At 36.6% G+C, this 15,335-nt stretch overlaps 1 protein-coding gene across 9 annotated transcripts in view; it reads left to right on the forward strand.

Annotated features, from left to right (window-relative positions):
• PDSS2 (decaprenyl diphosphate synthase subunit 2) overlaps window positions 1–15,335 on the forward strand; it is a 268,281-nt gene that overhangs the window by 171,970 nt on the left and 80,976 nt on the right. For 8 of the 9 annotated variants that reach the window (XM_082404858.1, XM_082404857.1, XM_082404852.1 and 5 more), the window contains one exon: window positions 332–406. The exons of the other annotated variant lie outside the window; for it this stretch is intronic. In XM_082404858.1, coding sequence (XP_082260984.1) covers window positions 332–406 — 75 coding nt within the window. The remainder of the gene's footprint in view (window positions 1–331; window positions 407–15,335) is intronic. 9 annotated transcript variants of the gene reach the window in all.

Below are 15,335 nucleotides of genomic sequence, written 5' to 3' on the forward strand. Positions count from 1 at the left end.
AAAAATAAATTAATTAAAAAAAAAATTTTCATTAGTTATCTGAAATTTAAGCTTATGTTCAATATGGCTATTACTGGATTTTCACGTATATTAAATGCTATGCTTACAAGATTTTTTTTTTTTTTGCTTGAATTATGATCGGAAGTATTGGATCACAGCTCTGATATCCAGGTGGGCAATGCCATTTGCCAGGATCTTTGCACATAACCCCATTTTTTTTTTTCTATCAAGCATAATACTGCCTTGCTACTAAGCCTTGTGAAGCATTCTGAGGTAAAAATAGGGATACATTTTTTAAATTGTTTCTTTTGATTTTTTTCTTGTTTTTTAGGTTGTGGAACTTTTAGCAAGTGCTCTTATGGATTTGGTACAAGGAGTATACCATGAAAATTCTACTTCAGCAAAGGTAAAGATTTGGTAGTCATTATAAAATGTTAGGTTAAAAACCCTCGTGGCAAAAGTAGAATTGACAAGCAGAAATATCATTCTTGTTTTGTGTTTAAATTGTTCGTGACATTTTTTTAGATTAGTGTTTTGGCTACAAATTCATGGTCCTATGCTTTGCACATAGCAGATTTAGCCAATTAAAACAACCTCTTACCCTCTGGCTGGATTCAAAGTCTGTTCAATCTGCAGCAGCCCAGAAGACAACAAGATGCTGTGGCTGGCAGGTAGCACTGTCAAAAAGGCAGGCAGGCTGGAGAAGCAGCTCACGCTGAGGTGGCTGGACCCAGCCTTTCCTCAGAAGAAGGGGCTTTCCATGTCCCAAAAGAGTGGACACGGTCCCAAGAAGGTGACTCTTGGGGGCATGAGGGAGGAGTGTCTTTTATATCCAAGATCCAGAATTTACTGCATTATTAAATTCTCTGTGATAAGATGTAAGATGATTGCACAGTTGGATTATTTTGATTAATTTTATAGATCTAGAATTAAGGTTTTTTGACTCATTTAGCAGGACATCTCAAAAAGGGTTACGTTTTATTTCCTTAAAATGCAGTTATTTCATTTCAGCAGGATATTGAATGTGAAGCAATTGCTTCATTGACCACCACCATCAGTTAACATGTTATATGATATTATAAGGGACTCCTATATTAGTGTTTCATTATTCTAACTTCTTTAGCTTCTGTATTAGCAAGATTTCACTCACTGCAAATTAGAAAAAAATATGCATGTATGCACATCTTAAGTTTTTGACATTTCCATTTGAAAAAAGAAAGACAAATTTTACTGGAAGTGAAACACAGGGCATGAGCAACTTGGATATGAAATTTAAAATTTAAAAGTATAACCCAGGGATTCTGGATGGTTCAGAGAGTGGTTAGTGAAATATGAAGAATTATACCTTGAACATCTGCTAACATTTGGTTCAGGGAGCCATAGTTCCTGGCAGGCATATCGAACTTCACCTAAGCAGCATAGTGCTGTGTGGGGACCTGGCAGGGTATATGACCACAGTAGACCCCCTTTGCTGTGTTTTTCAAAAACATACCATAGTTCTCTACCATGGCTGAAGGTTAATAGGAGATTGTAAAATGGAGGACTCCTGGTCTAGTCCCACTCATAAAAAGACACCTTGTATATAGTATGATGAAGACGATGGTAGGTAAGCAAATAACACTGTGGTAAGTAATTCACCTGTTTCTTCCTTAAAGTCTTCACAGTAATCCTGCTAGCAGAGACTGCTGCTCTCCCCATTTAACATCTGCGAAAACTGAGGCTTAGAAAAGATTAAGTAATGTGCCCATAGTCATACAACTTGTTAGTTGAGATTGAACTTCAGAGCTCAGGCTCTTAACCTCTCATTCACTGCCTCTGTAACCTTAATGAAACCTGATATGCTAGCATGCCTCTGCCATACCTGAGATCCTACCATATATGATGATTACAGTGACCTCTTCTGGCAGCTGAAGCATTGTTTTCCCCCCAGGATATTTCTAAGGTGTTCAGTTTAGTTCCATATAAGATATTAATGTTTTATAGTTAAATATCTGTTAAGTTTTAAGTGAAAGTGTTATTGTTGATTTTAAGGTTCTTGACTTATTCACTCTTACCAGTTGTCCACTATAATTACTCCAGTTTATTAATAATTTTGTGAACAATTGTTAAGTACTTTTTATATTTCAAGCAGACCTACTAGCAACAACAATAAAAATGCTTAGCACTTCACAGTTTGCTTATACTTTCTTTCTACATAATCACCTATGAAAAGGGTGACATTTGTTGGTACCCATTTTATACAGGAAAAGCCTAAAATTCAGAGATGACAAATGCCAAGAAAGCATAGTGTCTGGAAACTGTTAATGCATGTTTGACACTGACATGATCTGAACCCAGGTTTTTTGACTCCGAGTCCTATATAATCTCTTTCTTCCTGGGAAAGAGAAGAGAGGCAGCAGCAAAGTCTTTGAAGGACTGTTGATCATACATGAACCATCACTTAGCAAGCACCAGTTGCTGACTTTGATTATCTAATTTAAGTTTTACTCAAAAGACTCTAGCAATGCTTTGTCATCTGCCCTCTTTCCCTACCACCTTCCCAAACACAGTCCTTTCAAACACTTGAGAACTTTTTTAAGCAGTTACATTTCTGAATATAGCCAAACCATTTAAAGAGCTGTTCTTTTTTTATAACGGAAACAAAAATGCATAGTTGAACTGAAGCAGTGGGAGTGCTTCTTGATGCCTCCATTTGCTCTTTAGGTCCAATTTAGGTTAACCACATTTCCCTTCCTAACCAGAAAAATTCTGAGCTTTTTTTTTTCCCCTTCTGCGTGCGCTTGCCATTACAGTGGCTGTTCAGAATCTGGTTTTTCTAACTTGGCCCAGGAATCATTTCAGAGGCAGAGAGAGCACTGCCCCCCACATGGAGTGCCTTCAAGGTTTTCATGTTCTGACAAGATTGGGAAGCAGCCACAAGTGGAGGTCATGTGGGAAGTGAGTTGCACAACCTCCGTAGCCTGGGGCCAATTCAGTACACAAAAGAATTGCTTTGTGATTTAAAATAAGCTGCAAACCATTTCATCTCTCCAGGGATAAGAGGATACAATAGTGGTCTGTTTTCTATATGGCTACTTAATACAGTGATGGAGAAGCTGGGTAGTATAAAAATAGCTTTCTGTGGAGTAGTATCTCTGTGACTAGGGTAGATGCATTAAAGCAAATGGAGGGGAATTGTAACTGAATATGTTAGAAATCACCTTCTCCAGAAGTTTGTAGAGTAATTACCTAATCCTCCTTAAAACTCTGAAAATTTATGTGACTTATGTTAGTAATACTTAACAGATTGTACGTAAATTGGGATTCAGTGTTATTTAGGAAATTCATCCTTGTTCTGTCCATTGAAAAATAACATTTTTATTTTTGCGTTTGCTAGTTTGTGAACCATTTCTTCCTTGAAATAAAAGTTAGCCATTGTGCTTTCTTTAGTGTTTATATCTCCCTTCCCTTAACCTGCTTTTTCTTTTTTTGTTAGCTAATTGAAGAAAGAAGCACATCAAATAGAAAAAATGCACTTTAAATGGTCGTTTGCCATCCTAAGAGTTCCCTAGTCATTGTATTCGTATTACTGTGCATGCTAAATATTTTACATTTTAGCAAAATTTGCTTTGATTCCATAGGCCATTATATCTAAAATCTTTTTAACACAATTATCTTATTATTATAACTTGTTTTCTAATTAGAAAAGTAAATACATGTTCATTAAATAAAAATTGAAAGTACAGAAAAGGTCAAGAGGAAAATAAAAATTATTTTATATAAGCCATCCCCCAGAAATGAATCATGATTACATTCTAGTGTATTTCCTTCTAGATTTCATTCTATATTTCTCCCATTTTTGAGTTATTATTGTACATATAATTTTTTGTCCTGATTTACTCTCCAAGATAGTCATTTTTGTTATTAAAAGTCTTCAAAAATATTTAATGGCTGTTTAATATTTCTTCATACTACTGTACTATAATTTACTGAACCAGTCCACAGTTTTTGGACACTTACCTTGTGGTTTTTTTTACTAATTTAAACAATATTGTGATGAACATTTTAGTGTACATAACTTTGCTCTATTTCATACTATTTGCTAAAAAAAAATCTGAAAGTGAGATCCTTGAATTAAAAAAGTAAGAATATTTTCAATATATCCCTATGCAGAAAAGGACTACTGTCCTTAGAAAAACTGCTTGTAAGGTTGGCCCTTGGATTTTAGGGATGTTTCCACCATTCTCTAACTGATAAGGGCAGTTCACTGTACCTAAATTGTCTCTGCAAACAATGTTATTTATACTGATCACCTGCTTCCCTTCTGGGAGTCTGGAATTTTGGTACATGCTAGGCAGAGGTTGCCTACATCACCAATTCCAACAAAAACTCTGAAAACTGAGTCTCCAGTGAATATCCCTGCTAGACAGCATTTCACATGTGTTTTCATACATGTTAATTCTTGGAGGAATTAATCCCATCCTGTGTGACTCCACTGGTAGAGGAAGGATTCTTAGAAGCTTACACCTGGTTTCCTCCAGACTTCATCTCTGCACCTTTTTCCTTTGCTGGTTTTACTTCGTATCCTTTTTCTGTAATAAACTACACCTGTGAGTTCAACTATATTCTAAGTCCTGTGTATCCTCCTCACAAACCATCAAACCTGGGGGTGATCTTGGGGATCCCAACACACTCTTTTTCTGATTTCTTATTGTTTATTTCCCATCCACTCCTGCTCCCTCCTTAGGAATCTAATCAACGTCCTCTGCAAGGCATGTGTATTCAACCCATGTTGGTGTTGAGATAGAGAACAGCAGACTTCTTCCCTATTTTCAGAGGTTCTGCTCATGTTAGCTTGGTCCCAGTCTCAGGAAAGTGAGAGGGTTTTAAAGAGAATCCAGTTGTCTTGGAAAAGAACTGATTTTAACAGAGTCACTGAAATTGTAAAGACCCGTTCTATTTTTTTCTAAACACATTATATTTCCAGTAGATTATTCTCTTATGAGGAATATCATTGTTTTTGTGGGGCAAGATAACTTCTATCCACTTATTTGTTTTATCTTTTTCTTTTTTTAAAGATTTTTTTGATGTGGACCTTTTTTTTTTTTTAATAAATTTATTTATTTATTTATTTGTTATTTATGTCTGCATTGTGTCTTCGTTGCTGTGCACAGGATTTCTCTAGTTGCGGCAAGCAGGGGCTACTCTTCATTGCGGTGTGTGGGCTTCTCGTTGCGGAGCACACGCTCTAGGCGCATGGGCTCAGTAGTTGTGGCGCACGGGCTTTGTTGCTCCGCAACATGTGGGATCTTCCCGGACCAAGGATCGAACCTGTGTCCCCTGCATTGGCAGGCGGATTCTTAACCACTGCGCCACCAGGGAAGTCCCTATGTGGACCATTTTTAAAGTCTTTATTGAATGTGTTACGATATTGCTTCTGTCTTATGTTTTGGTTTTTTGGCCGTGAGGCATGTATGGTCTTAGCTCCCTGACCAGGGATTGAACCTGCACCCGCTGCACTGGAAGACGAAGTCTTAACCACTGGACCGCCACTGGAAGTCTCTGTTTTATCTTTATGTTTATCTTTTTTTTTTTTTTTTGGCTCTCATGCAGCTTTCAAGTAAAACAAAACTAAGATAATTCAGTCCACTAGGAAGTTATGGATTATCTCCTATCTGCAAAACCCTATGCCACCATCTAAAATATAATAAAAAATGAGCACGCTGAGTTTTTCCCATTGAGAAACATAACAGGAGGGAATTGTGAACAAAAATTACATCTGGCTGGGAAAATCAGAAAAGATATTAAGGAGAATGTGATATTTGAGACAGACATTTAAGGATAGGAAGGATGTCTACTGATGGCATCCTTGAGGAGAAGGATGGCATTTCAAGCAGAAGAAACAGCATGATCAAAAGTAGGGAAGCATACGTAAGATCAGGGCTTTCTCCATGTTAGAATAAAAGAATAGTGAGAAGACTGGAAAAGTAGGTTTTGTCATATGCAAGAAGACTCATAATGCTGGAATGTAGAGCTAATATCCTTTTTAGTAATTGAGATAAGAGAGAGAATGAAGGTTTTTAAACACAGTAATTACATGATCATATTAACCTTTGGGGAAGTTAATTCAGCGTGGCTTACAGGAGATTGGAGGGAAATAAGAACAGTTAGAAAGCCAAAATAATGATGAAGGTCAGAGGTGCTCTTCTCCCACTTCGATGTGGTTGGCCCCTTCTTGATATTCATATCTCTACATCGGTATCATCTTCTCAGAGAGATGACCCACCCCCAATCTAAAGTAGCCACCCTGCTTAATTCTCTTTATCTTAATCACAGTAGCCACCATCTGATGTTTTTCTTATTGTTTACTTTCAGTCTCCTCCTACAAGAATATAAACTCCATGGGAGGAAGGATTTTGTTTACCATAGTATTCCCAATATCAGCACAGTGCCTAGCACATTAGTAGTAGCCCAAAAATATTTGTTAAATTAATGATATAGAAAGGCCTAGAATGCTTGGAATGGCAGATTTTTCTCATTTTTCTGACAGTTTTATTGGTGTAAGTAAGCTGCAGATATTTAAAGTACACTATCTGGGGGCTTCCCTGGTGGCGCAGTGGTTGAGAGTCTGCCTGCCAATGCAGGGGACACGGGTTCAAGCCCTGGTCTGGGAAGGTCCCACATGCCGCGGAGCAACTAGGCCCGTGAGCCACAACTACTGAGCCTGCGTGTCTGGAGCCTGTGCTCCGCAACAAGAGAGGCCACGATAGTGAGAGGCCCGCGCACCGCGATGAAGAGTGGCCCCCGCTTGCCGCAACTAGAGAAAAGCCCTAGCACAGAAACGAAGACCCAACACAGCCAAAAATAAATAAATAAATAATTAAAAAAAAAAAAAGTACACTATCTGATATGTTTTGATATATGTGTGCACCAATGAAGCTATCATCACAATCAAGATAATAAATATATATATCACTCCTTGCTGCAAAAGCAGTGGATCCCCCAAACTCAGTGTTTGTTAGCTGTAACATAAATCCACTGAAGGCATAGCATCCTTCTGAGCCCATTGCATTGCCCCTGCAGGATTTGGGGTAAAGGATAACCAACACAAATATGCTAATGCACATGCTTCTTCCCGTGCCATAGATAATAAAGTCCTTTATCTCTGAACCAGGAGTCTTATGTCTTCTGTTAGCATCCACAAAACAGCAAAACAGTAACAGACTAACTCACTAGGTTGTATGTATGTAGGATAAAAGCAAATCCCAGATCCAACAACTAGACCCTCCAGTATAATGTTGAAGTGGTGAGAATGGACATCCTTGCTTTCCTCCTGATGCTAGGAGGAAAACATTCGATATTTGACCACTATTAAGTATGATGTTAGCTGCAGGTTTTGGTTTTGGTTTTTTTTTGTTTTTTTTTTTTTTTTTAATTTATTTATGGCTGTGTTGGGTCTTCGTTTCTGTGCGAGGGCTTTCTCCAGTTGCGGCAAGCGGGGGCCACTCTTCATCGCGGTGCCCGGGCCTCTCACTATCGCGGCCTCTCTTGTTGCGGAGCACAGGCTCCAGACGCGCAGGCTCAGTAATTGTGGCTCGCGGGCCCAGCTGCTCCGCAGCATGTGGGATCTTCCCAGACCAGGGCTCGAACCCGTGTCCCCTGCATTGGCAGGCAGATTCTCAACCACTGCGCCACCAGGGAAGCCCTTGGTTTTGGTTTTGATAGAGGCTCCTCATTAATGAATACGTTCCCTTATATTCTTAATTTCCTGAGGGTTTTTTATCAGAAATTAATGTTAGGTTTTGACCATTTTTATTTCTGGAGCTATTGAGGTGATCATATATATATATATTTTTTAGTTTTCTTCTCTTTTGGGATTTTCTTTTTTAGTCTGTTAATATGGTGACTTAATTGATTGATTTTCAAATGTTAAATCAGCCTTGCATTCCTGGAATAAACCTCACTTGATCATGATGCAGTCACCCTTTTCTATATTGTTGGATTTGATACTCTAAAATTTTGTTAATGTTTACATTTTTATTCATGAGGAATAAGGTGTGTTATTTTCAGTTCTTTGTAATGTCTTTTGTCAATATCAAGATAATGCTGGCCTCAAAATGAATTGGGAAATATTTCCTCTTTGATTTTTTGAAAGATTTTGTGTAGAATTAGTACTGTTTCTTCCTTACATATTTGATAGAATTCACTAATGAAACCATCTGGATCTTTCTTTATGGGAAAGTTTTTGTGTTTTTTTTTTTTTCTACTACAAATTCAATTGCTTAAAAGTAGCCTACTATTTAGGTTATGTATTTCTTCTTGAGTAGATTTTGGTAGTTTGTGCCCTGCAATGAAACTCTATTTAATTTAAGTTGTCAAATTTATTGGCCTAAAGTTCTTCATAATATTCCCATATTATCCTTTTAATATCTGTAGAATTTGCAGTAATGTCACTTCTCTCATTTCTGATACTGGTAATTTGTATCTTCTCTGTAATTTTCCTAGAGGCTTAACAATATTGATCTCAGAGCACCGGCTTTTGGTTTCATTGACTTTCTCTATTTTTTCTCCTTTCTTTTACATTGATTTTTTCACTCTTGAGTTTTACAATAATCTCTTTCCTTTTGATTGCTTTGGTTTTATTTCCTCTTCTTTTTTTATTTTTTTAAGCTGAAATCATGTATTTGAACTCTGATTTCTTTTCTTATATGGTATTTAGTGCAATGAATTTCTGTCTAAGTGCTACTTTAGTGGCATCCCACAAATTTCCATTATGTTGTTTTTCATTTCCATTCAGTTCAAGCTACTTACTAATTTCTCTTTTCTCTTCCTTAGACTCATGGATTATTTTACAGTTTGTTATTTAGTTTCCAAATATTTGAGGATTTTACAGATGTCTTTCTGTTATTGATTTATAATACCATTGTGACTAGGGAACATTTTATATGGTTTGAATTATTTTAAATTTACTGAGAGTTGTTTTATGGCCCAGATATGAACTATCCCGGTAAATGTTTTATATTCACTTAAAAAGAATATGTAGATGACATGATACTATACATAGAAAATCCTAAATATGCCACCAGAAAACTACTAGAGCTAATCAGTGAATTTGGTAAAGTAGCAGGATACAAAATTAATGCACAGAAATCTCTTGCATTCCTATACACTAATGAACAAAAATCTGAAAGTGAAATTAAGAAAACACTCCCATTTACCATTACAACAAAAAGAATAAAATATCTAGGAATAAAGCTACCTAAGGAGACAAAAGACCTGTATGCAGAAAATTATAAGACACTGATGAAAGAAATTAAAGATGATACAAATAGATGGAGAGATATACCATGTTCTTGGATTGGAAGAATCAACATTGTGAAAATGACTATACCACCCAAAGCAATCTACAGATTCAATGCAATCCCTATCAAACTACCACTGGCATTTTTCACAGAACTAGAACAAAAAATTTCACAATTTGTATGGAAACACAAAAGACCCCGAATAGCCAAAGCAATCTTGAGAAAGAAAAACGGAGCTGGGGGAATCAGACTCTCTAACTTCAGACTATACTACAAAGCTACAGTAATCAAGACGGTATGGTACTGGCACAAAAACAGAAATATAGATCAATGGAACAGGATAGAAAGCCCAGAGATAAACCCACGCACATATGGTCACCTTATCTTTGATAAAGGAGGCAAGAATATACAGTGGAGAAAAGACAGCCTCTTCAATAAGTGGTGCTGGGAAAACTGGACAGCTACATGTAAAATAATGAAATCAGAACACTCCCTAACACCATACACAAAAATAAACTCAAAATAGATTAGAGACCTAAATTTAAGGCCAGACACTATTAAACTCTTAGAGGAAAACATAGGCACAACACTCCATGACATAAATCACAGCAAGATCCTTTGTGACACACCTCCTAGAGAAATGGAAATAAAAACAAAAATAAACAAATGGGACCTAATGAAATTTAAGTGTTTGCACAGCAAAGGAAACCATAAACAAGACTAAAAGACAGCCCTCAGAATGGGAGAAAATACTTGCAAATGAAGCAACTGACAAAGGATTAATCTCCAAAATTTACAAGCAGCTCATGCAGCTCAATATCAAAAAAACAAACAACCCAATCCAAAAATGGGTAGAAGACCTAAATAGACATTTCTCCAAAGAAGATATACAGATTGCCAACAAACACATGAAAGACTGTTCAACATCATTAATCATTAGAGAAATGCAACTCAGAACTACAGTGAGATATCATCTCACAGCAGTCAGAAGGGCCATCATCAAAAAATCTACAAACAATAAATGCTGGAGAGGGTGTGGAGACAAGGGAACCCTCCTGCACTGTTGGTGGGAATGTAAATTGATACAGCCACTATGGAGAACAGTATGGAGGTTCCTTAAAAAACTAAAAATAGAATTACCATATGACCCAGCAATCCCACTACTGGGCATATACTCTAAGAAAACCATAATTCAAAAAGAGTCATGTACCACAATGTTCATTGCAGCTCTGTTTACAATAGCCAGGACATGGAAGCAACGTAAGTGTCCATCATCAGATGAATGGATAAAGAAGATGTGGCACCTATATACAATGGAATATTACTCAGCCGTAAAAAGAAACGAAATTGAGCTATTTGTAGTGAGGTGGATGGACCTAGAGTCTGTCATACAGAGTGAAGTAAGTCAGAAAGAGAAAAACAAATACTGTATGCTAATACATATATATGGAATCTAACAACAACAAAAAAATGGTCATGAAGAACCTAGGGGCAAGACAGGAATAAAGATGCAGACCTACTAGAGAATGGACTTGAGGATATGGGGAGGGGGAAGGGTAAGCTGGGACAAAGTGAGAGAGTGGCATGGACATATATACACTACCAAATGTAAAATAGATAGCTAGTGGGAAGCAGCTGCATAGCACAGGGAGATCAGCTCTGTGCTTTGTGACCACCTAGAGGGGTGGGATAGGGAGGGTGGGAGGGAGGGAGACGCAAGAGGGAAGAGATATGGGGATATATGTATATGTATAACTGATTCACTTTGTTATAAAGCAGAAACTAACACACCATCGTAAAGCAATTATACTCCAATAAAGATGTTAAAAAAAAAAAGAATATGTATTCTGCTATTATTTCTTAGAGTGTTCTATAAATATCAATTAAGTCAATTTGATAGTATCATTAAAGTCTTTTATATTTGTTATTATTTTCATTCTGCTTATTCTGTCAGTTACTGAGAGAAAGGTGTTAAAGTCTCTGACTGAGATTGTGGATTTTTCTATTTCTTCCTGCAGTTCTATCAGTTTTTCCTTCATGTGTCTTGAAGCTCTGCTTTAGTTACATTAACCTTTAGGATTATTATATTATCTTTAGGATCATTATGTTATCTTGATGATTCATCCCTTTATTGTTAACTGACCTTTGTAATCTCTGGTAATGTTCTTTATATTTTTTTCAATATGTACTTTATCTGATATTAATATAATAACTCCAGCCTTCTTTTGATTAAAATTATCATGGTATATATATATATATTTCCATCCTTTTACATTTTTTATATTTAAAATGGGCTTCTTGTATGCAGGATTTTGCTCTTTTATCCAGTATGACAATCTCTACCTTTTAATTTGTGTATTTAGATCATTTACACTGGATACATTTATTAATATGGTTCAGTTTAAATCTATAATACCATCTTGTTATTTATTTATTATTTGTCTCATTTTTTCTTTCTTCCTTTTTCTTCTTTTTCTGCCTTCTCTTAGATTATTTTACATGATGCTATTTTTTCTCCTTTTTTAACTTATTAACTATAAATCTTTAATACTTTTTTTAGTGGTTGCTATTGAGTTTATAATATATATATCTTTAACTTATCACAGTCTACCTTCAAGTGATAGTATACCTTTACTTATAGTATAAGAACCTTACAAAAGTTTATTTCTGTTTCTTCCCTCTCAGGTTTTGTGTTATCACTGTCATACATTTTACTTCCGTATGTATTATAAATCCCACAATAAATTATTATTTTTGCTTTAAACATTCAATTATATTTTAAAGTGATTTCATTTTTTAAGTCTTATATTTACCCACATGGTTAATATCTTCAGTGCTTTTCATTTCTCTATGTTGATCCGAATTTCCTTGTGGTATTTTTTTATTTCTTCCTAAAAGATTTCTTTTTTTTTTAAAATTAATTATTTATTTATTTATGTACGGCTGTGTTGGGTCTTCATTTCTGTGCGAGGGCTTTCCCCAGTTGCGGCAAGTGGGGGCCACTCTTCATCGCGGTGCGTGGGCCTCTCACTATCGCGGCCTCTCTTGTTGCGGAGCACAGGCTCCAGATGCGCAGGCTCAGCAATTGTGGCTCACGGGCCCAGTCGCTCCGCAGCATATGGGATCCTCCCAGACCAGGGCTCGAACCCGTGTCCCCTGCATTGGCAGGCAGATTCTCAAACACTGCGCCACCAGGGAAGCCCCCAAGATTTCTTTTAACATTGCTTATGGTGCAGGTCTGCTGGTGATTAATTCTTTCAACTTTTGTGTGTCTGAAAAAGTCTTTATTTCAACCTTGCTTTTGAAAGGTATATTCACTGGATGTAGAATTCAAGATTGATTATTTTTTTCTTTCAATGTTTTAAAGATATTGCTTCATTGTCTTTTAACTTACATTGTTTCCAGCAAGAAAGCTGCTGTTATTCTTATCTTTGTTCCTCTGTACATAGCATGTCTAAATTTCTCTGGCTGTTTTTCTGATTTTCTTTTTACCACTGGTTTTGAGCAATTGGATTATGATGCCTTGGTGTCATTGTTTTGTTTTTTTTTCATGTTTCTTGTGCTTGTGATTCATTGAGCTTCTTGGATCTGTGACTTTATTGTTTTTATCAAATTTTGGAAAATTTTGGTCATTATTTCTTTAAATATTTTTTTGATCTTTCCTCCTTTCTCCTCTATCACAGGGACACCAGGCTGCTTGAAGTTATCGCAGAGCCCACTGTGCTGTAGTCTTTTTTTTTCCCATATTTTTCTCTTTGCATTTCATTTTGGATAATTTCTGTTGGTGTGCATTCAATTTCACCAATTTATATCTTCCATGTTTCTACTTAACATACTCAATGTTTCTTCTAGCTCTTCTAGACCATATGGAATACAGTTATGAAAACTGTTTTAATATCCCTATCTACTAATTCTATCATCTGTGTCATTTCTAAGTTGATTTCAATTGACTGATTTTATTCCTCATTATGCATTGTATTTTCCTGCCTTTTTTTTTTTTTTTTTTTGCATGCTTGGTTATTTTTGATTGGGTGCCAGACACTGTGAATTTTATTTTGTTGGATGCTAGATATTTTTGTGTCTCTATAAATATTCTTGAGCTTTCTTCTGGAATGCAGTTAAATTACTGGAAACAGTTTGATCCTTTCAGGTCTTACCTTTAAGCTTTGTTACTCAGGACCAGAGTGGCATTTAGTCTAGGGCTAATTTTCCCCACTGCTAAGGCAAACCCTTTGGAATACTTTACTGATACCCTGTGCATTATGAGTTTTCCCACTCCAGCTGGTGGGAACAGGAACTATTCCCAGCCCTGTGTGAGCTCTAGGGATTGTTCCCTCCATACATTCTGAATGAATTAGGCCATTTTGATAAAGTGCTTATTAGTAAACTTGTATTGAATTGCTTCTCTATCTACAATAGTACACTGAGTACTACCAGAGCACTGAAAACAAAGCTACAACAAAAAACACAAACCTTCTCTCAGGGATCTGATGATACATATAGGTCAGAGGAAAAAACGTGCATGAAACCACTGGATAGCAGTTTACGCATAAGACCACATGTCAAATTATATGATACAGGCTAACTATTTAGGCGAACGTGCAACATTAAAAATAAACAGAAGTATTTCAGGGGAAGCTTCTTGGAGGAGCTAATTTTCTTTTAAGTTGAGTCTTAGAAGGTATAGTAGAATTAGGAGAAGTTGTTGAGTTTTGTTGGGATCAGAGCATTGTCTGGGAGGTCAGATTTGTTTATTCATTCATTTAAAATATTTTTTGAACATCTGCCATGTGGCAGACATTAGTGGTATAAGAGCTCGGTGAATAAGACATCTTTGTTCTCATGGAGCTTACATCCTAGTGGAGAGGCCAACTATAAACAATTAATCAGATAAATAAATGAACAAGAGAAATAACTGATACTGCACAGCATAGAATTAAATAGGGAGAGGTGATAGTGAAGGATTAAGTGAGTTACTTTAGAGTGAATGTTCTTGAAAGTCCTGAGGAAATAACTTCTAAGCTGAGATCTGAGTGACAAAAAGCAGCAAGCAACTCAGGCAAGGTCCTGAGAGAGGAACCAGCTTAATGTATCCAAAAAATAGAAAGAAGGCCCACTCAGATGAAACATGGTAGATGAACAAAAGAGTGATTGGAGGTAAGGTTAGAAAGGCAGACAGGTATTATGGCAATATATGTGACTCAATCATGAAGGTGCTTTGAACACAGGTTCAAATAAAACTGAGAAGAGAAACTTATAATTTTGTTTTAGGGTTACCTAGTTATTTTCTAGGTCTGCTCATTCAACAGATGTAAATGAGTACCTATTATGCGCTAGCAGCTGTGCTAGACAAATCTGGAGCATGTGTATTGAGAGCTGAGATGGAGACAAAGCTATAGTCAGATCTGGAGCAAAGGGCATTTACTAGGGATGGGTGATAATTTCAAAAGAAATCAGTGAATCAATGGATAGATCTTGAACATTTGTATTGGGGAGTTTGGATTTAAAATAGTAAGTAGAAGGAAAGTACCATAGGATCTTACACAAAGAGAAGATCTTTGATAAAGATTATTGTAGAAGCTGTGAATAGGGAAGCCAGAGGAATTAGAAGCAGAGGTATCAGCTGGAAGAGTGTTGAAATTACACAGGTGTGAAGCAACAGACAAGACTGTTGGCAGTGGAAACAAGCATAGGGCAAGGGCCCAGGAATTCTGCAGGTATCGTATCTCTCAACTTTTAAAGTGATTTGCAATTTATGTCTCCTGTTTTATTAATCTCTTGCTATGTATTTTGTGGAATTGAGTCAACGTTCACCATCTTTTAACCTGTTCCTTACACATCACAGACTTTATTTTGGTGCTAAGAACTCTCTAAACTGCATTTTCCCATAAAATGCATTGCACAAAACTATGTTTTAAAAAATAATAGATGGGCCTGAACCAAGGTGGCGGAGTAGAAGGACGTGCTCTCACTCCCTCTTGTGAGAACACCAGAATCACAACTAGCTGCTGGACGATCATCGACAGGAAGACGCTGGAACTCACCAAAAAAGAT

This window comes from Balaenoptera borealis, assembly GCF_965194805.1.
Source record: "Balaenoptera borealis genome assembly, chromosome: 9".
NCBI classification, from domain to species: Eukaryota; Metazoa; Chordata; class Mammalia; order Artiodactyla; family Balaenopteridae; genus Balaenoptera; species Balaenoptera borealis.